The 21,587-nt window shown below is 43.4% G+C and overlaps 1 protein-coding gene across 1 annotated transcript in view; it reads left to right on the plus strand.

Annotated features, from left to right (window-relative positions):
* pex7 (peroxisomal biogenesis factor 7) overlaps positions 1–21,587 on the plus strand; it is a 100,587-nt gene that overhangs the window by 32 nt on the left and 78,968 nt on the right. Inside the window, 6 exon segments of the mRNA XM_083642668.1 lie at positions 1–105; positions 1,004–1,137; positions 1,889–1,946; positions 2,106–2,256; positions 4,249–4,326; positions 4,480–4,588. The exon segment at positions 1–105 is cut by the window's left edge and continues 32 nt beyond it. Coding sequence (XP_083498794.1) covers positions 1,026–1,137; positions 1,889–1,946; positions 2,106–2,256; positions 4,249–4,326; positions 4,480–4,588 — 508 coding nt within the window. The 5' untranslated portion in view covers positions 1–105; positions 1,004–1,025.

Below are 21,587 nucleotides of genomic sequence, written 5' to 3' on the forward strand. Positions count from 1 at the left end.
CTTATGGACTCATGAACAGTGTTTTCATTCTGTGTGACTTATTATGTATTTTAACCTGCCGACGAGCCGCTGAGCTCTGCCAAGGCTTGTCTGCACGACCACACCGTGAGTATTTTGTTTATTTTTGTATTTATCCATGAAAGTCGGTGAGTCCTCAAGGCAGCAGCACATAAAAACACCAAGTGTGTTTTATGCTATAGTAAGCATATAACGTTAGTACCTTTGAAACGATAATACAACATAAAAGGGAATGTTATATTGCACCACCACTCCCGAATATTATACGAATACTATAGAAAACACAGGACATTACAACTTTATTCTAGCTAACAGTTAGCGTACTGTAGTAGTAGGCTATAAGATAACATTAACTTGCTGTTGTCGAGCACTACATTACATATAAGTCAGTTTGGGAATGTTATTGGGAATATTATGGGATATAGAATCAAATGTCATTCTGATTCTGTATGATGTAGGCTATGATAAAGAGACACAAGTGACAGACTCACTATGTCACTATAATTGGAATCAGTCATCAATTACAATTCAAGTGAGGAAATAGAATGACAATTTGAAGAAGAAAAAAACTACTACAGGAAAGATAAATGGGGTCAACTGGGATTTCATGAAGTTGAATTTAATTCTATGAAATAGTGTGTGTGTGTGTGTGTGTGTGTGTGTTTTTTCTTCCCACCCATCTGAGATTCCATATAGTGTTATATATCATCAGTACTTCCTTTCAGCTGCTATTTGATGCAGCATGGACTGAATGTGTTTGATTTGATTCATAATGTTTGATTTATAATGTTTAGCGAGTCGAGACAAAACCCCGATTTGAATATTATGGTGATTTTCTTCAGGATGATTTTGAATTTGCACTGGCCTGAAAACTCTCACAACTTGTCTTCTTCAGTTAGAATGAACGGCCAAAGTTCACCAAAACACAAATCTGCATCTGAACTCGGAATAAAACACATGTACAGACCCCTGTCCTCTCCAGCAGGCGGCGCTGGGTGGTGAGGATTATGGCTGTGAAGGCTTTCCGCAGTCCAGCACGTCACGGCTACGCTGTGGAAGTGTCTCCGTTCATCCCCACCAGACTGGCCTGTGCCACCTCCCAGTACTACGGCATCGCTGGTCAGTACAGCACAGTCAGCAACAATATAGTAACAAGTCAAGCTCTGCGTTACGTTCCTTACATGTAGCCTCATGTACTCATCACACACTGCAGAAATACACTCATCTTTCACTTGAGAATATACAGTATATGCAGAGATAGCTTACCTACCGTATGTATCAAAGTATTGTTAAAGTGGTAAGATAGTGTGTACATGTGTTTACTAGTTTGTCAGAAGTTCAGTTCTGATTTAAATAAATGCAAAGTGTGTAGCGGGTGGGAAATACAGTACGTCACATGATAACTGTTTCTCTGATGAGAGAGAGAGAGAGAGAGAGAGAGAGAGATGTAGGCAGTGAGACCAAGATCAAGTTGTTGCACTAACACATTTTGACATTTTGACATTTCCAACACATTCACAGGTGAAGGTTGGGACAACACAACATAATACTGAGAAAAACATGTCTTGTGTTCTCACGTTAAAGGAACACTCCGCCGTTTTCATTACAAATTCACTAGTATATCCGAAAACTAAATAGTTTTGCAGGCATTAATTTAGTTTGGCAGTTACTGAGAGTTGAATTGAGTTAAGTTGTGGACCAGTGATGTAATTGTTTATTAATAATAATAATAATAATAATAATAATAATAATAATAATAATAATAATAATAATAATAATAATAATAATAATAATAATGTGTGTGTGTGTGTGTGTGTGTGTGTGTGTGTGTGTGTGTGTGTGTGTGTGTGTGTGTGTGTGTGTGTTTCAGGTGGTGGCACACTCCTTGTCCTTGATGAGACAGAGACTGGGATTTCTGTAGTAAGAAGGTGAAGCCAATTGCTTTTCTTAATTATTTTTTTCTTTATTTTTCCCTTTCTTTATTTTTATCAATGGAATTTGAATATTGGAATGGAACAAATATAGTGTGTGCGTGTGTGTGTGTGTGTGTGTGTGTGTGTGTGTGCGCGTGCGTGCACGTGTGTCAGCTGGGAGTGGAGTGACGGTCTGTTTGACGTGGCATGGAGTGAAGCTAACGAGCATGTCCTGGTGGCTGGGGGCGGAGATGGCAGCCTGCAGCTTTGGGACACAGCCAATCACAACGCTCCGCTGAGGGTGGCCCGGGAGCACACACAAGAGGTGGGACACGCACGCACGCACGCACGCACACACACACACACACACACACACGCGCACACACACACACACACACACACACACGCACGCACACACACACGCACACACACACACACACACACACACACACACGCACACACACACACACACACACACACACAGTTAAAAGGGGTAAAAATACGTTTGCTTTCTTAAGGAGGATGCCATATTTTGATAGTATAATGGATAGGGCTGTCCCCGCGAGTCGACGTAATTGATGACGTCGACTACGTAATTACCTTGACGCACTCTACGTGCCTCGATGCGTCAAAATGGTCACAAAAGAAAAAATAGTGTGGCTATTGTTAGCGGCTAACTGTTACTTGTCGTCACTTTACATGGCAGTAAATTGCCACTGAATGACCAAATTGATTTAACTTTTAACCATTTCGATTTCCACTTTCCATACGGACCCCCGGCATTGGTTAGTTGTTAACGTCGTGACTACCGTATATTTATAACGTTATAACGTACTCTGAATACAGCCTATCACCGTCATGTTGAAAGTAATTTCTGCACCGCAGCGAACATAACATATACCATTTAACGGTGTTATTCGGCCGTTTAACGTTAACGTACATATTTCCGTTTGCTTTCATGGCTAACATGTAGACAATTGATTAAACTAACGTTACAGAGTACAGACCATTGTTAGTATGTTGCTCACGTTAATTTACTGCGTGCATTATTTAACAGTCGGCTGTTTACATTCTTCTGTTTGCGTTCACGGCCATGAGATCAAAACTAACGTTACAGACCATTGTTACAGTCTGTGGCTGTACCAATTTCCTTACCCCCACACTGAGCAAACATACATTTGGCTGAGTTAGCTGCACAATACTCTGTGTGTGTGTGTGTGTGTGTGTGTGTGTGTGTGTGTGTGTGTGTGTCCAGTTTCAACTCAGTCCAGCGACAACACTGGACTGAGTTGAAACTCCAAGGAAAGCTCGCATGTCTTCCTGTAGCAGATCACTCTGTGTCTCATGCAGTATTTAAAAACCTAGCTATAGATGAGAGCATTGTTATCTTTACTATAAAAGCAAGACTACAGGCCTTACCAACCAAGCTCAATCTTTCCATCTGGCTTCCGAACAGTCATGCTCCTCACTGTATACATCATGGTCATGAACAGATTACTGAAACCATGTCTCACATCTTAAATGGTTGCCATGCATACAAAGGGCTTTACATATGTAGGCACGATAGAATAGTGGATTTGATATCAAAAGATATCTCCTCTATTTTTAGATCTTCTATTTCACTCTATAAGCATTCCACCGTGAAGCCGAGCATGTTCAGTCTGTGTAGTGACGACTCTGATGTGTTCTCTAATATTCCAGCTAACACTCCTGATGTTGTTGTCGTGAATGAAAATCTCAGAGAGGTGTTTGTTCTTGAGGTTGGCTGTACCTTTGACCACAGCCTAGAGGAGGCCTTTATAACCAAGATGCTAAAATATCAACAGCTGGAGCAGACCATTTCACAGCTGGGCTACAGGTGTAAACTTATAGTTTTCATATTTGGTAGCCTGGGTCATGTCCATAAGCTGGTTGTAAGAGGCCTTCAGATGGCTGGTCTACCTAAGAGAAGGGCCAAACAGTTAGCAAGGTATTGTTCAGTATCTGCTATTATTGGCAGTCGCTCAATATGGAGAAGGCGCTGCTTTTTGTACCCTTGAAATTGGATGCTGTCCCTTATCTTGTATTACAGTATAACTGTATGTCAATCTGCCTTTGTCATCACCCTGTGCGGTATTATATCTTCTTTGTATGCATTATTGTGGTCGCCAATTAGGCACTCTTGTATCTGACCAACTCCCAACATCTGATTGCATTACTAGTGTTTATGTCCTTTGTACTCTGTATTTATGTGGACATAAATAAATCATTTAAATGTGTGTGTGTGTGTGTGTGTGTGTGTGTGTGTGTGTGTGTGTGTGTGTGTGTGTGTGAGAAGGTGTATGCTGTAGACTGGAGTCAGACCAGAGGAGAGAACCTGGTTGTCTCTGGATCCTGGGATCGAACCGCTAAAGTGGTGAGTTAGTTAGTTAGTTTTTCTTTCTTTCTTTCTTTCTTTCTTTCTTTCTTTCTTTCTTTCTTTCTTTCTTTCTTTCTTTCTTTCTTTCTTTCTTTCTTTCTTCCTTCCTTCCTTCCTTGTCCTCTGACAGCTGTGTTTTCCTTCCCGCAGTGGGACCCCAGTCTCGGCCAATCGCTGACCACTCTCCGTGGTCATGAGGGGGTCATCTACAGCACCGTGTGGTCACCTCACATCCCAGGATGCTTTGCTTCATCCTCAGGTGAGCTGCACGCCGTGTTTGGAATGGTTCACTCATTCACTCACTCACTATTCCCCATGTGACGTTTATCATAATAGTGAACTCTATGGGGAACGATCAAACAAGTTTCAGATACTACCTCACTCTTCTTCTCCTTCGGTAAACACGACTGCATTGCATTGTGGTATACGGGAGGAACTGTAGGGTACATTCGCTGGTCACTAGAAATTGCAGTGCATTGTGGGTATTTTATAGTGGACTATATAGTTATTTAGAACACGGCTCTCTTGAATACTCGATTCTGATTGGTCAATCAACAAGATTCACCGGTCATTATTTCTCGACAACCGACCGCTGCTCTGCCACACCTGGATTGATCAGTTGATAAGAGCCTTTTGTCAGCAAACACTACTAATTAGGCCAACCAGTTGCAGCTGTGGTGTCTTGTGTGCCAATTACAAATGAAACCGCTTTGTCGTTGAAAACGCTATTAAAAAATCTATTTGAATAATTATTTTTGTCAGATTATTGAATGATTTAGTTGTAGGCCGTGTTCTAAGCGGGATAATGTATAGTGAGCCGGTGATTACTGGAAATAATGACCTTCAGGTGAATGATTAAGCCCTCCGCTGCGCGTCGGGCTCAATAATTCACCTGTCGGTCATTATTTCGCCAGTAATCACCGGCTCACAATACATTATCCCTTACATATACTATACAGTCCACTATTTCTGTAATAGAAACCGGTTTCGAACAGGGCTACAGTGTACAGAGAACACCCCCATTTGTTTTGATTGGAAACAGATGTTTTTCATGATCTCAAAGCCATTTTGATCTAAAGTTTCATAGTTTTGATATTTTGATGGTGTTATTCGAAAATACGGAAAATAGTCAAAACTAGCAATGTGCCCAGCGTTGCACAGGTTTAAAGTTCAAGTTCAAGTTCATTTATTGTCTGCTTTCACAGAAATGTGTTGTAATGTTCAACAAGTGCCAACATACAGAAAGTCAAAAAATCAAAGACACATGGGCACATACAGACTTAAACTTGCAGCAATGTAAGGTCCTAAAAACCAGACATAAAATGTAGAATATAAAAAATAGAAGATAAGGACAGCAATAAATCCACCTGGAGTTTGTAGGGACAGGCAAGTCTGACATATCCACCTCATTTCTATTAAATAGACTAACAACACCCCCCCCCCCCAATCAAATCATTCAATGGCTACCCCCAAAGTCGCGCCTATTTACCCCCCTGCTTATTCAGGAGGGTGATGGCGTTGGACACAAAATAGTTTTTGGTCCTGTTCAGCGACACCGCGGGACTCGGAGCCGCCTGCCCGAAGGAAGCAGCTCAAAGTCCTGCTGGAGGGGATGAGAGGGATCATTTACTATTTTTTGGGCCAAACGCACAGTTGCTGCGTTCTGGCTGTCAAGGAAGCCCTGGTTGACGGGTCGACCGATGATCTTGGAGGCCGTTTTGATCAATCTGGCCACTTTATTTTTAGCTTGTACCGTTAGACTATTGTACCATACAGTGCCACAGTATTGGATGATACTCTGCCAGTTGAGCAGAGTATCTAAAAAGCAATACAAAGCAATACAACTGTGCCTTTTGCTTGGCCGAAAATGATGGTGGTTTCCAGGACTTTCCAGGACTTTCCATGCAGTTCCAGGACTTTACAACCTGCCATGACCTTCTCCAGATCATAACCCACCGACATGCACATTTTCAGCCCAATCCCAACTGGGGGTGTGGGCGTGAGGTGGTTTCCAGGACTTTACGACCTGCCAATAACCTTCCCTGGATCGCTTCCACGCTTTGTGTTCGTGTTCGTGTGCTCTCCTGCTCAACTGGCAGTAGTGAGATAGATAATAATGAAGAAAATTGTGGCGTGTCCAAATGTTTGATATATATTATATACAGTATATATACATTTTATATGTTATATAATGTAGATAAAAGATGTCAAAAGTGACAAAAGTCACGATAAGTAACAAATTATTTATAATTGTGAGACTATAATTTGCTGCAACCCCTATTCAGCCCAATTTGACAGGTTTAGTTTGTCAGTCCCCTTTCCTGCCACTAGGTGTCAGTGTAATAGCAGTAATGTGATGGTGCTTCATCTCTGAATCAGGTGTTGCATCCACTCATTCATTTTCAGTCCCCTGCCATCGTCTAGTTTCAGGAAATATCTATAATAATAGAATTCAAAGTACCAGAGGAAACGGCATTTCCATCAAATGTTGCTTCTTTAATTTGACTGGTAAATGTCTGGTTGAAACAGGATGTTGGGGCAGCGAATAACAGGGAGGTCATGTTCAAAAGTTTAAAAATGCTTTGGCGTAATCTTGAGTCTTCATAAAGTCTGAATTATTCAAAATTAATAAATACATGGTTTTCAGTAGGCAATGGCCAAAAATGTGCGTGCGTGCTTGCGGTATGCGCCGTCAAGCCAAAATGTTGTCCAGAAGAGTGAAGACACCTATTGTAATGGGAACTAACACAGAAGCAGTTGTCTGTCTGTCTGTCTGTCTGTCTGTCTGTGGACAGATTTGGTCAGCGCAATAGAGACACTGCATGAAATAGGCCACGCCCATCACGGGGGAAAAGCTCAGTTCACTTCCACACACCAGCGTCATATTCCTTGAATTAAACATAGCTAAAAGCTGTTGTGTGGTGGGCTGCGCACACAACAAATGTAAAAAATCGGCAGTTTAAGTTTTTTTGTACTCCTGAGCAAAACAAGGAAGCCATTAAGAATTGGCAAGAAGAAAAATGTGGATGTTGCTGTCAATGAAATAAGTTGGAGTGTTCATCTTCCGTATATACGATCTTTTTGTGCCACACCCGACCATGCACGCGACATGCCAGGATTGGACGGGAGTTTGTGTTTTCCCCCGTTTTGGGCGTGGTTTCTGAATGATGACGCGCTCCGCAGTGTCTCTATAGCCTCTAAACTGTGCAAGATGCAGTCACAAAACTTTATAGGCATGTAGTTGACATAAAAATGAATTATTATTATTATCAGGATTGTCATATTGGTCATCATGCATCTCTAAGCTAACATTTCAAGTCTGAGATACCACCGTTGAATTGTAGCCGTGCTCAGACACTGAAATAGCCTCAAATGAGCGTAAATCACTCAGCCAGAGATCAATCAGCACTCCTTCTGTTTGGCATTTCCAGTATGAAAGCGGCCTGCTGGTCGTTATGATGCAGCTCCTCCTCTTCTCTCCCCCTATCAAGGAAGTGCATTTTAGAAATTAACATCATTCACAAGACAATTAAAGTCAATCAGCTTTTAGCCAGAGGGAGCGCTTGGATTAGCTTATCCGCTTGCGAGGGAGCGTGCAGTAACTTTATCAGAGGGTGGAGTCGCGCTGATGGGTTTCTGTTGCATCAGCTGCCTGATCAGATTGCAGACCAGGAGGAAGGTCTTCAGCTCAGCATCAGTTTGTGAGAGTGCGGCGTGGTTAAACCACTTGGCTAATTAGTTTGGGTTAATTGGTTTGCCAGAGCGAGCAGGAATCTCTGATGAGATTGTGAAACCAGGAAGTTTGTTCCGCTCCTGTCGGTAAGAGGGTTCTTTTTCTGGCCCACCTATTGACGCTGGGAACTGATGAATGTGAGCCTACGGCTTTGGGTTTGCTTTTATTCGTTTTTGATTATGAACCAAAAGCAGGAGTGAGTGTGACAGTCCTTCATCAGGGAGCACCAGGAGCTTTATCCAAAACACCTTATAATAGAGAGGCGCAGGGATGACGTATTTTTGTAGTCAGAACGCGGAAGTCCCGGACTTCCTGGTTCTTCACTGTTTCTGTCTATGGGATTTTTGAATGGGTTTTTGCCGCGATGCTTCAAATAAGGTCTCTGTGCAACGCAAGCTTAATCAAATGCGAGCCAGTGTTCAGCCAGATAATGTTCACAGATGAGGACCACTTTCATGGGTTTTGAAGCGTAAATGCGAACCCTAGAAGTAAAAAGCTTGTGCTAAGCTAATCCAGAACTACACACAGTGTCGCATAGGCTTCCACGTCACGTCACCACTCAACCTGGAGTGTTGTTGATTGTGTGCGCTGCTGTGCACTGATTACCCCGGGCTGAACCAGGTGAGGGAAAGAGAATTTCCGTGTTCGTCCTTTGAAGTGATGACGTTATTGACGTATAATATCCCCGTCGACTCAACAGTGTAGTCTCATTTAGCCGTTTGCTAGCTAGCCATCCTTTTAACGGCACGTAAAAGCTTCAAAACTCATAAAAGTGGTCCTCATGTGTGAAGATGATTCAAGATTCAAGATTCAAGATTCAAGTTTATTATTTGTCCCCGAAGGGCAATTTGTGTGCAGCAGACATAAAAAGCATAGCGAATACATGAAAAAACAGAAACATGAACAAATTAAAACAAAACATGGAGCATGGCAGCAGTTTTCCAGCAGAAAAAGGATCAAGTAAACACAGGATGATATTACTAAACACTGGTTCGCGTTTGATTAAGCTTACGTTGCCCAGAGACCTTATTAGAAGCATCGTGGCAAAAACCCATTCAAAAATCCCATAGGCAAAAACAGTGAAGAACCAGGAGTGTTAGCATCGATGATTTCCGGACTCGTTCCTGCAGCTCTCTATTCATGATTTATATGGCTGGCCCAAGTTGGAATTGAACCTCTAACTCCTAATAGAGGGTATGCTGTATGCACGGATGTCACTTTCCCTCTGGAACACGCCCCTCAATCAGGACTGAGTGGCAAAACATTCAGCAGGTTCCTCCCTGTTGTTTGTAGCAGCACGAGTCATTGATCTAGGCTGATTACTGCATTCATGCTTCAGTCTTGCGGCCACTCAGTGGGCATGACCAGGGGGCGTGACCACTCAGTGGGCATGACCACGAGGCGTGACCACTCAGTGGGCGTGACCAGGGGGCGTGGCCACTCAGGGGGCGTGATCCCGCGCGGACTTGTGCCTCTGTGACATCACGTGCATACCCTCTATTTCCCCCTGCTGCCCCGGTCGCTGCTCCACCCCCTCTGCCGATCTGGGCAGAGCCGTAGACTAGCACCATGCTTCCTCTGACACATGCGCAGCCGCTTCTTTTCACCCGACAGCGGGGAGCTTCACCGACAGGACGTAGAGTAGCACGTGGGAGGATCACGCTATTCCCACCAGTTCCCTGCTGCCCCGAACAGGCAGACCGACCAGAGGAGGCGCTACTAGTGCAGCGACCAGGACACATACCCTCAATCCGGCCTCCCACCCGCAGACACAGCCAATCGTGCCTCTGTGAACGCGAACCTGCGACCCTTGTGTTCGTAGGCAGGGAATCTATTGCTACACTAACGATTTCTCATAAAAAAAAACATTTGGTCCAATGAGCACTGAGAGGACTAACGATTAGCCAATCTGCCGCAAAATGCCGTTTTCAAGTGCGCCGGACCTAACAACAACAACAACGACAATGCTATAGACGAGATACTCTCTCTCTCTCTCGTACTCTCTCTCGTAACGGGACAAGCCCCGTCTTTTATTGTCACACGAACACCACAATACATGCATGCGGCCACAACACACTCATGCTGACGGTGGCCGGTGAAAAGTGTCCTCTGCATTTAACCCATCCAGGCATGTCCTTTCCTCCGGGGGGCAGGCCAGGAGCAGCGGTCGCTTTCTCGTACAGCGCCCGGGGACCAACTTCGGATGTTGTCGTCACTGGTCGGATGACGATGACGATCTGATCTTCTGCATGTTTTTAGTGGGGGGGTTATATACGGAGGAACCCCCTGGGGGAGCACGGGGAGAACATGCAAACTCCACACAGAGAGAAAGGCCCTTACGACGAGATACCCCACCTGGGCAGTAGGCACTGAAGATATGGGGGGGAACACAACCAAAGCGCCCACAGTGTCCCAGGCGAGAATCGAACTCAGGACCTTCTGACTGTGAGGCGACAGCTCTACCACTGAGCCACCGTGCCCACCCGCACGCAGATAGACACTGCTATCGAGGCTGTTCTAAATCGATTGAAAGTACCAATTACTTTGAAATCCAAAAAGCACTCTATGAGGCATTTATTCATAAGGGAGATATTTTTTTATGTTCTCCCCACTTTTTTTTTGATTCAGGTGGGGGTACATTGTTGGTCTCTAGTGGTTGGTTAGAGAAAATCAAATGCCTCCTTTGGGATTTCCCCTGTGGAAATCAGTTACAGTGGAGGCAATGTCAGACTGCAGAAGGACATGGAGTGTAACAAGTTGACAATTCAGGCAGCCTGATCTCAGGCTAGCGATCCCACCTAAAAGAATTCCCTTCGTTTGGGTTTCAGTGGACATTTCTTCAAGTAAACGCCTTCAAAAAGCCTTATTGGTCAAGAGCAGACTTTGGTTTAACTGCAGTCACAGGTGAGGTTTTTTTATTGGGCGAGGTACAGAGCAGCATAGAGCCTATTAGATCTGAGTACACCGAGTTCAAATCAGATAGCTCCTCCAGTCGAGCCCTGGAGCCCCGCAGCCATCCGACGGCTAAAGCATTTAGCGAGCACTCTGTGATAATGTCATTACTGTGCTCTGACCCTCCACACCAAGCTGCCCCAAATCTCATATCATACATCAACCTGCCAACACATCATCCATGCACTGCTCGTCCCTTGTCAAATGTTTGGTTTCCTTGGATTTCATTACATTTAGTGATAAAACTAATAGTAATAATAACGACAAAAAGCAATAGACAGCGCTTATTTAAAAAAACGTTTACTTTACAAAACCTTTACACAAAGCCATCAAAATAAAGACTAGTAAGTAATATAGAGATGAGAAATGGGAAATATTCAAATGAAAAGTGTTTTAAAACTTTAAATGTTACAACCCAGCTCCAGGTTGCAACAAGCCTAGCCTAGGCCTCCAGCTGTTTCAAACACATCGCTCTCCATTAGGGATGCACGATATATTGTCAATCATATCGGTATCGGCAGATGTTAGTCATTTTCTAACATATCGGCATCGGTCCAATGTTGCAATGTTAATATCGGTTATCGGTATCAGCCAAATTTTTTACATTGAGAGGAAACATTGCAGTAAATCTATGATTTCTGGGCTTTTCCAAATGTTTTGGAAATAAAGAAAGACATTAATCTTTCAAATTCACAGTGTTTACATGTGTTTTTCAGTATGTACACAATTTTATTATCACAAAAATGTGTTTTTATACAGATCATATCGACATCGGTAAATATCGGTTATCGGTCATAACAGCAATGTTAATATCGGTTATCGGTATCGGCCAAAATTTTCACATCGGTGCATCCCTACTCTCCATATACAGACACGCACCAAATATGGCTGTCGTATCTCGTTGGCTCATTTTTGGCAGTTTGTAAGTAAAAGAAAATATAGAATTACTGTAGTTTTAATTCATTGTTCTCAGGTGTGACAAGGCCCAACATGATCACTGTAAGCAGATTATTTAAACAGCATGTGTACAGGAATGATTCAGGGCCAAGACTTTTCATCATTATAAGCAGCTGATCACTATAAGCGGATTCCATACGCACCAACCCCTCAACCATCTGAACAACCAAACACAATTGATCTCGCACACTGCAGGTAACTCGAGTAGTTCTTCATGTCCATGAGTTCAGGAAAATGCATCTGTCTGCTTTGTGATAACCTCATTTCACAATTCAAAAGGTCCATTTCGCAGCACCACCACAAAACAAACCCCAGGTTCAATCAGTACCAGTGTTCTGAAAGGTGGAGAGCTCCGGGCTGAGGAGCTGGCGAGACTCAAACAGAAGCGTGCTGGTTTCAGGGCGGAAAGGGATGTTTTTGGATTGTGGCTTTGCAGAAATAGTTGTTTGTCGATGTGGCTCCTGACTACAGTCAGGTTGAGAACCAACCAATCAGAATAGATAGTAGCAGGGATGGGACAGTATGTTGAAAATGTAGGAGAGGAGGAGAGCCGTTTGTATTAAACCTTTATTTAACCAGTCAAGTTGACAGACGGCACACTGTGATTTACTGCAGCAGCCCAGGGCGAGAGTCACGACTTTAACTCTCTCTCTCTCTCTCTCTCTCTGCCCCCCTCCTCTCTCTCTTTCTCTCTCTCCTCTCAATCTGTCCTCTCTCTTTCTCTCTCTCTCCCCCCCTCCTCTCTCTCTCCCCCTCTCTCCTCTCAATCTGTCCTCTCCCTCTCTCTTTCTCTTTCTCTGTCCCCCTCTCTCTCTCTTTCTCTCCCTCTCTCCCCCCTCTCTCTCCTCTCTCTCTCTCTCTCCCTCTCCCTCTGTCTGGCTCTACTGCTCTCTTAAATTGAGTACAATTAAGTTGAATTCAGTTGGGTCGTTTGTCTTGCTTTACTGTTTACTGTTTCTATCTTTGTTTTCTTTTATCCTCTACCTCTACACTCTTTCTCTCTCTCTCTCTCTCTATTTATCAGTTTGTCTCTAGGCTCTTTCACACCGGCCTTGAAAGCCGCAAAATGCACGGAAAATAGGATCCACGCCTCCGATGTGAAAGTTCTGAACACGCGTTGGTGGGTAATTGTTGTACGCCTTTTGTCCCGCCATCCGACCTAGTCACAGCACCGGGTTAGCAGGTAACCCGCCTCCACTTGAAAGTGTCGGAGCAGCAACCCGGAACAGTGAGAATGCTCAGCTCATTCATAAAAAAATTACAGGGGAAATCACCTCACGCAGCAGGAAAGACAGTGAAAGTAAAAAAAGTAGCCTATACAATCATGCGCCAGGAGGAATGCTCCGTGCCTGTAAGTAGGTTAGGCTTTATGCTCAAACGATGTTGACATTAGTAGGTAAAATTAACGGATATAATAATACGCTTCAGAGGACTAGCTGTCTGTGGCGAGTTGGTCTGAGGATATTCCCTTTGGAAACCAGCTCCAGAACTGCAATCTGTCTAGCTAGCCACTTGTGCATTCCCTTACAAAAACTACTAACGTTATAGTAGTCATGTGCATTTATAGCCTATACTATTCCCCCGACGAACGTTATGCAGACTGCAGCTGTTTGATATGCGGGCGTCGTCTTTCAGAATGGCCCCTATAATTAGGCTACTTGATGGGAATCATTTGCTTTACAAAAAACTGGAACCAAAAGATAAGAATTAGCCTTGTAGCCTACCTAATAAGCTACATGATGGTGCGTCTGTGATGCATAAAGTCGATCAGATGAATATTGAAAGCCTTGTTACCATGCTGCATGTTGGAGCCGAAACTATAAATTTGTCATTAATTTTCTTTTATTGAATTATGCTTTAATCTTTAATATACCGTAATGAAATATAGGGAATGTATACTATTGGTGTTGTGTGAAATGGTTTCAATTAGACATTCCTCCCTCCCTTCTCCCCCCTCCCCCCCTACCCGCCCTTCTTTCTTTGACAATCAGCTGAGTGGTAATGCTGGTTGATTTCAGCTGGTATGAAAAGAGAGGTTTGGAGAGTGGAACTGTAAAAAGAGATTTGGTTCTTTGGATGTGTAGCCACACGGTTTTTGACTGCTGTACAACAGTGAATTTGAGTTATATTTAGTCTTTCATTTTTTGTTACTTTGAACTACAGCCTTGTGCTCGCCATGACCTGGTAAGAGCAATACATTGTTTGTGGGGAAAAAAGAAGAAAAATACAATGAAACTAACCTGAATGGAAAATGGAATGGAAAATTACAATGAAACTAACCTGAATGGAAAATGGAAAGGAAAAATACAATGACACTAACCTGAATGGAAAAGGAAAATAAATATGTCAAAGGAAAAGTATGGACTCTTGAATGTTGTTTAAGCACGTCAACCCAGGTGCATTCCAAAGGACCAGAAGGGAGCAAATATGTTGGTTAGAAAATTGCTCTTTTAATTGTCAAAAACCTGCTGCTAGAAGAGCGCATGGTTGAGCGATGGAAGGAAATGTGTGTTTGTACCATGAACTCAAATCCCCAAACATTGTGCTAAACAAACACCTGGAATTTTCCTGCATTTTTTGTGATTCTGTGAATAAAAGCACTCTGGCATAATGGACATCAGCAATTATGTCACTGCGATGGTGCATTCAAAGACCTAATGTGGTGGGATATTCCAATACCTGTGGAAAATGCTTTCAGACAAATGCAAATGCTGTATGGAAATCAAGTTCAATGTCCAAGAACAATAAATTGAAGCACCAAAAGGAGTTTTTCATCTTTGCTAAATGATAAAATGTCTTTGCCAAATGACAAAATTGAGTCAAGAGGAAAAATGGATCCACCAAGTGACAAAATGGAGTCTGACAAGACGGTGTCAACCATCTTGTCAACCAGTCAAATGGAGGATTTGGGAAGAGATATTGAGGATGTGTTTGCAGAAAGGCTCAAGCGACTGAAAGCATCAAGGAGCGCAAAGTTGGGTGTATTAACCAAAAAGAAAAATGAAATCATAGAGTTGATGGAAAATGTTTGTAATGTGCAACTGGTGAGATCTAAAATTGACACTGACTATTTTAAGCTATTCAATGAAATGCAGGAGTTGAACGGCTTTGTTAAGGATTTATTGTCCACAGAGGATGAGAAAGAAGCAGAAATTGATCAAGCTGAATGGTTCAATCCCAAAACTGAAGCTGTGCAGCAATTTGTGTATGAAGTGGAAAAATGGATCGATGCAGCTCCTGTATGCAATTTGCAAGTGAAAAGAAGAAGTGTCTCTTCAAAAAGTTCAAGGTCTTCTGTTGCATCTGCAAAGTTCAAGTTGGAAAGTGAAAAGGCTGCATTGCTGGTACGAGCTAACATGCTGAAAAAGAAACAAGCTCTGGAAAGAGAAGAAGCCATTCTTAAAGGCAAAAAGGAAGAACTTGAACTGGAGACCGAATTAGCAGCAAACACTGCAAAAATGAGTGTCATACAGGAATATGAGTACTCTATGGAGCCCCCTTCAGGAGAGGAGGGAATGAATGAATATTTGGAAAATGCATTAAAGAAGGATCCCGAGATGAGAGATATATTCCAAACAAAGGCACCATCTCTGAGCACAACCATGGAAGCTGGAATTCAGCCACAAATTACAGTGCCTCAAGCCATACCACAAAGTACAGTGCCTCAAGCCATACCACAAAGTACAGTGCCTCAAGCCATACCACAAAGTACAGTGCCTCAAGCCATACCACAAAGTACAGTGCCTCAAGCCATAGCACAAAGAACAAGATCACAACGTCGACGGAGTTGTACTTCATCCAGCACATCTTCCGAGGAGGATAACATGGACAATTTAATAAACATAATGGAAAAACAAAACGTGATCACAGAAACACTGGTAAAACAACAGAAACTCTCTTCATTACCACCGCTCAATATCCCTACTTTTAGTGGAAACCCCTTGGATTATCAGTTCTTTATAAGAGCATTTGAACACGGTATTGAGGAGAAAACGGAGGACAGTAAAGACAGGCTTTACTTTTTGGAGCAATGTACTGTTGGCCAACCAAGAGATCTTGTACGCAGTTGTCAGTACATGCAACCTGAAACAGGATATGCTGAAGCAAAAAAACTATTGAAACATCATTTTGGAGACGAATACCGGATAGCCATGGCCTACATTGAAAAGGCTCTCAATTGGTCATCTATTAAACCTGAAGATCCAGAAGCTTTAAAGGCATTTGCAGTGTTTCTTAATGGCTGTCTGAATACAATGGATAATGTGGATTACATGGAAGAGATGGATCACCCAGCCAACATGAGAGCTGTGCTCTCGAAACTCCCATATAAGCTGAAAGAAAAATGGAGGGTTAAGGCTTGTGACATACAAGAAAGAGAAAACAAACGAGCCAAGTTTAAAGATCTGGTGCAGTTTGTGGACAAACAGTCAAGAATCCTGTCTCACCCTGTGTTTGGAAACCTAAACCTAAAGGAACCCGTCACAGCCACTAAAACAAGCTACAACACATTTGTCCCTGGTATTTCCAGCATGAAGCTCAAAACGAGTAAGAGTGGATTTGCCACAAGCGTATCACCAATATCTCAAACCACTATAAGAAACGATGACAAAACAGTTAGCCGGCCATCTAACCGATGCATGTATTGTCAGGGAGGACACCATCTTTCTGCTTGCTTTCAGATCCACAAGAAAAACCACAAAGAGAAACTGGAATTCCTCAAGAGTAAAGGGCTATGCTTTGGGTGTCTCGAAAAAGGACACATGAGTAAAGGTTGTCAGCAGAGACTTATCTGCAAAGAGTGCACCCTGAAACACCCAACTCTTCTGCATATTGCCAACAAAGACTCACACAAAGAAAAGGAAAAGGCTGTTGTAAATGCTTCAAGCGCTTTAGTGGATACGGATAAGGACTACGGATGGAAGGATAATGGGGCCGGTGTGCCTGAAGGAATCCTGGCTGTTGTTCCTGTAAGGCTGAAAGCAAAAAAGAGTAATAACATTGTAACAACATATGCTTTTCTAGACCCCGGCAGTACTGCTACCTTTTGTACAGAGTCAGTTCTTCAGCAGCTCAAAGTTACCGGACGAAAGACAGAAATACTTCTTCGAACGATGAATAAAGAAGAGGCTACTAAAACATCTGTAACATGTGACTTGGAAATATGTGGCCTAGAAAGTGATGAGTATGTGGAACTACCACACATATTCACACAAAACCAGATTCCAGTACGTAAAGAGAATATTCCCACCCAGAAGGATGTGAATCAATGGGCGTACCTGAGAGAAGTTAGGATCCCTCAGATAGATGCAGAAGTTGGCTTGCTAATTGGATGCAACGTGCCAAAGGCTCTAGAGCCCTGGAAAGTCATAAACAGCCAAGGGAATGGCCCTTACGCTGTTAAGACCATCCTGGGTTGGACAATCAATGGCCCACTAAGGAAAATGGATTCTACACGTACTGGAAACCCCGTTGTCACAGCAAACAGAATTTCTGTCACAAGAATGGAGGATTTGTTGCAGCAGCAAATTAAGCTAGACTTCCCAGAACACCAACACAAGGAACGTATGGAGATGTCTAAAGAGGATCACAAGTTCATGGATAGTGTCTCCAGATCTGTCAAACTAGTGGACGGACACTACAGTATTGGACTCCCATTGAAAGAAGAAGAACTTGGTTTTCCCAACAACCGATGTGTTGCAGAACAAAGAGCTTTTAACTTAAAGCGAAAGTTTATCCGGAACAACAAGTTCTACGATGAGTACAAAAGGTTTATGGCAGATATAATCGAAAAGGGTTTTGCCATCAGGATGACACCTGAACAAAAGGACAAAGCAAATCAAAGCAAAAGGAGTTGGTACATTCCACACCATGGAGTGTACCATCCAAAAAAGCTCAAACTGAGGGTAGTGTTTGATTGTGGAGCAACCTACCAAGGTACATCTCTGAATGCACGACTTCTGCAAGGCCCAGACTTAACCAATTCTCTTATTGGTGTCCTTACAAGATTCCGGCAGAAGCGTGTTGCATTTATGGCAGACATAGAGGCCATGTTCCATCAGGTCAAGGTGCCTGAGGATGATTCCGATCTACTCAGATTCTTGTGGTGGCCTGATGGAGATCTCAACGGTGAGCTAGATGAGTACAAAATGGTTGTGCACATCTTCGGTGCCACATCCTCACCTAGTTGTGCAAACTTTGCCCTCCGACAGTGTGCAAAAGACCATGTGGATGGAGTTAGCACCGAAGCAATCTCTTCTGTGTTAAGAAATTTCTATGTGGATGATTGCCTAAAGTCAGTCGAGGATGAAAAGGAGGCAGTGGAAATTGCAAAGGACCTCATAACTCTATGCAGTAAGAGCGGTTTCAAGTTGAACAAATGGGTCAGCAACAGCAGAACCCTTCTCCTTTCAATTCCGGAAGAGAGTCGATCAAAAGAAATAAAGGATTTGGATCTTGGTCAAGACATCCTGCCAGTTGAAAGAGCCCTAGGCGTGCAGTGGTGTACTGAAACCGACTCATTCGAATTCAAGATCAATCTACAGGACAAACCACTTACCAGGCGGGGTATTTTATCTATGGTGAGCTCCATCTACGACCCACTTGGTATGTTGGCCCCCGTCATCCTCCCCGCAAAACAAATCCTGCAAAACCTAACTGGAATGAAGCTTGGTTGGGACGAAAAGATCCCTGAGAAATTTAAGGAGCTATGGTCCAGATGGTTATGCAACTTGCCTCTGCTGGCAGACTACAAGGTCAAGCGATGCATCAAGCCACCTGACTTTGGACATCCAGTCTTGGCACAGCTTCACCACTTTGGAGACGCTAGTGAAAGTGGTTATGGTACAGTCTCTTACCTTCGAATGATGAACAAATCCAGCACAGTTCATTGTTCTTTCATCATGGGTAAGGCCAGAGTAGTTCCACTCAAGCCTGTGACCATTCCAAGGTTGGAACTTACCGCGGCCACTGTAGCTGTACGGATAGACAGGATGATGCACGAAGAAATAGAGCTTCCACTTGAACCTTCTGTGTTTTGGACTGACAGCACATCTGTCCTAAAATACATAAACAATGAAACATCAAGATTTCAGACCTTCGTCACAAACAGAGTGGCGGTTATTCGAAGTGCCTCAAAGGCTTCACAATGGAGGTACGTGAAGGGTTGCATGAACCCCGCTGACTGTGTTTCCAGAGGCATCTCTGCAAGTGCCTTCTTGAGAAACGAGGTCTGGTTGTCAGGGCCAGAGTTCCTCCATCTCCCTGAGCCTCAATGGCCCAAAACTCCGGATTTCACCCTCAACGCGAGAGACCCTGAAGTAAAAGTACTCGCAGTAAGTGTTACCACCATGGAGGATGGCAGAGAGACGGTCAACAAGTTGCTCACACAGTATTCCCAGTGGCATCATCTCAAGAAAGCCGTTGCTTGGATTCTACGAATCAAATCTGTGCTGAAAGCTCACACAAACCCAGGCTTGGGTAACCAGACGGCAAAAAGTGAAAAAGGACCTCTCACCATTGAAAACCTGCAGGAAGCGGAAACTGCGATCATTCAGTTTTGTCAAGCTGCTTCGTTCATGGATGAGATGACTGAACTGAAGAAAGGGCGATCAGTAAAAAAGAGCAGCCATCTTCACAAGCTCGCCCCCATTCTTCAGAACAACTTGATAAGAGTGGGTGGTAGGCTGTTGAGATCTGCTATGCCAGCTGAAGCCAAAAATCCAGTCATCCTACCCGCAAAGCATCATGTGACGCAAATCCTCATCAGACACGTTCATGAGAACGTAGGGCATAGCGGAAGGAGTTACACACTCTCACGCTTAAGGCAGAAATATTGGATTCCTGGAGGAAATGCTGCCGTCCGCAAGGTCATTTCGAAATGTGTGACCTGCAGGAAACTCACTGGTGTGAAAGGTGAGCAGTTCATGGCAAACCTGCCGGAAGAGAGGGTGACTCCTGACGATCCGCCCTTCACAAACGTGGGCGTGGACTTCTTTGGCCCATTTGAGGTGAAGCAGAGAAGAGCCACAGTTAAAAGGTATGGTGTAATTTTTACCTGCCTAAACATCAGAGCAATTCACTTGGAACTCGCAAACAGTCTTAACACTGACTCATGCATCAATGCCATCCGGAGATTTATGGCGAGAAGAGGCATTGTTAAGGTCATGAGGTCAGATAACGGAACCAATCTGGTTAGAGCCGAGCGGGAACTGAAAGAAGCAATACAAGGTTTAAACCACACACAAATCCAAAACAATCTTCTAAACAAGGGAATCAATTGGATATTCAACCCACCAACAGGATCACATCATGGAGGAATCTGGGAACGGCAAATCAGAAGCATCCGACGCATTCTCAGTGCCCTAATGCAACAGCAAAGACTTGACGAGGATGGACTCACCACACTTTTCTGTGAAGTGGAGGCCATCATAAATGACAGGCCCATCACCAATGTCTCCAATGACGCTGGAGATTTGGAGCCCCTTACACCTAACCACCTTCTCCTACTGAAAACACAGCCGTCCCTTCCACCTGGCGTGTTCAATCAAAATGACTGCTATGGAAAAAGGAGGTGGCGTCAAGTGCAATACATGGCTGACTTGTTCTGGAAGCGGTGGGTGAAAGAGTACCTTCCCGAACTCCAAAAACGTCAAAAATGGACCAAGAAAAGAAGAAATTTTGTAACTGGAGACATTGTCCTAATCGTCGACGACACCGCTCCAAGAAATTCTTGGATTATGGGAAAAGTCACTCAAGTCTTGCCAGATTCAAGAGGTTTCGTTCGGCAAGTGCAACTTCGCACGAAGACCAGTACACTTTGCCGACCCATCACAAAGCTTGTGCTGCTGTTGGAGGATCAAGATGGACAGTAGCATTGCCTGCCTTCTCCCCCCTCCCCCCTCCCCCTTTTTACTATAAGGCCAAGATGGAGAGTAACGTACCCCTTTCCCCCCTCTTTCTCTTCTTTCAATACATACACATCTGATTACATCTATGGACTACTACTAATCACTCATGAGTTATTACTGGACTTAAACTGGACTCTTTACTCATGAGTTATTACACATTTACGCAACAAGAGTCTAAAGACTTGAAGATGGACGTTGATATAATGGACATATACTGTAATTCATTGATATTAATTATTGCAAAAAATAATATTGGCTCCATTTTGTTTGTAATTGTCATATTTGAGTTATTCCATGACAATTAGGGGCCGGGATGTTGGAGCCGAAACTATAAATTTGTCATTAATTTTCTTTTATTGAATTATGCTTTAATCTTTAATATACCGTAATGAAATATAGGGAATGTATACTATTGGTGTTGTGTGAAATGGTTTCAATTAGACATTCCTCCCTCCCTTCTCCCCCCTCCCCCCCTACCCGCCCTTCTTTCTTTGACAATCAGCTGAGTGGTAATGCTGGTTGATTTCAGCTGGTATGAAAAGAGAGGTTTGGAGAGTGGAACTGTAAAAAGAGATTTGGTTCTTTGGATGTGTAGCCACACGGTTTTTGACTGCTGTACAACAGTGAATTTGAGTTATATTTAGTCTTTCATTTTTTGTTACTTTGAACTACAGCCTTGTGCTCGCCATGACCTGGTAAGAGCAATACAT

Source organism: Poromitra crassiceps (assembly GCF_964638095.1).
Source record: "Poromitra crassiceps genome assembly, chromosome: 9".
Classification (NCBI taxonomy): Eukaryota; Metazoa; Chordata; class Actinopteri; order Beryciformes; family Melamphaidae; genus Poromitra; species Poromitra crassiceps.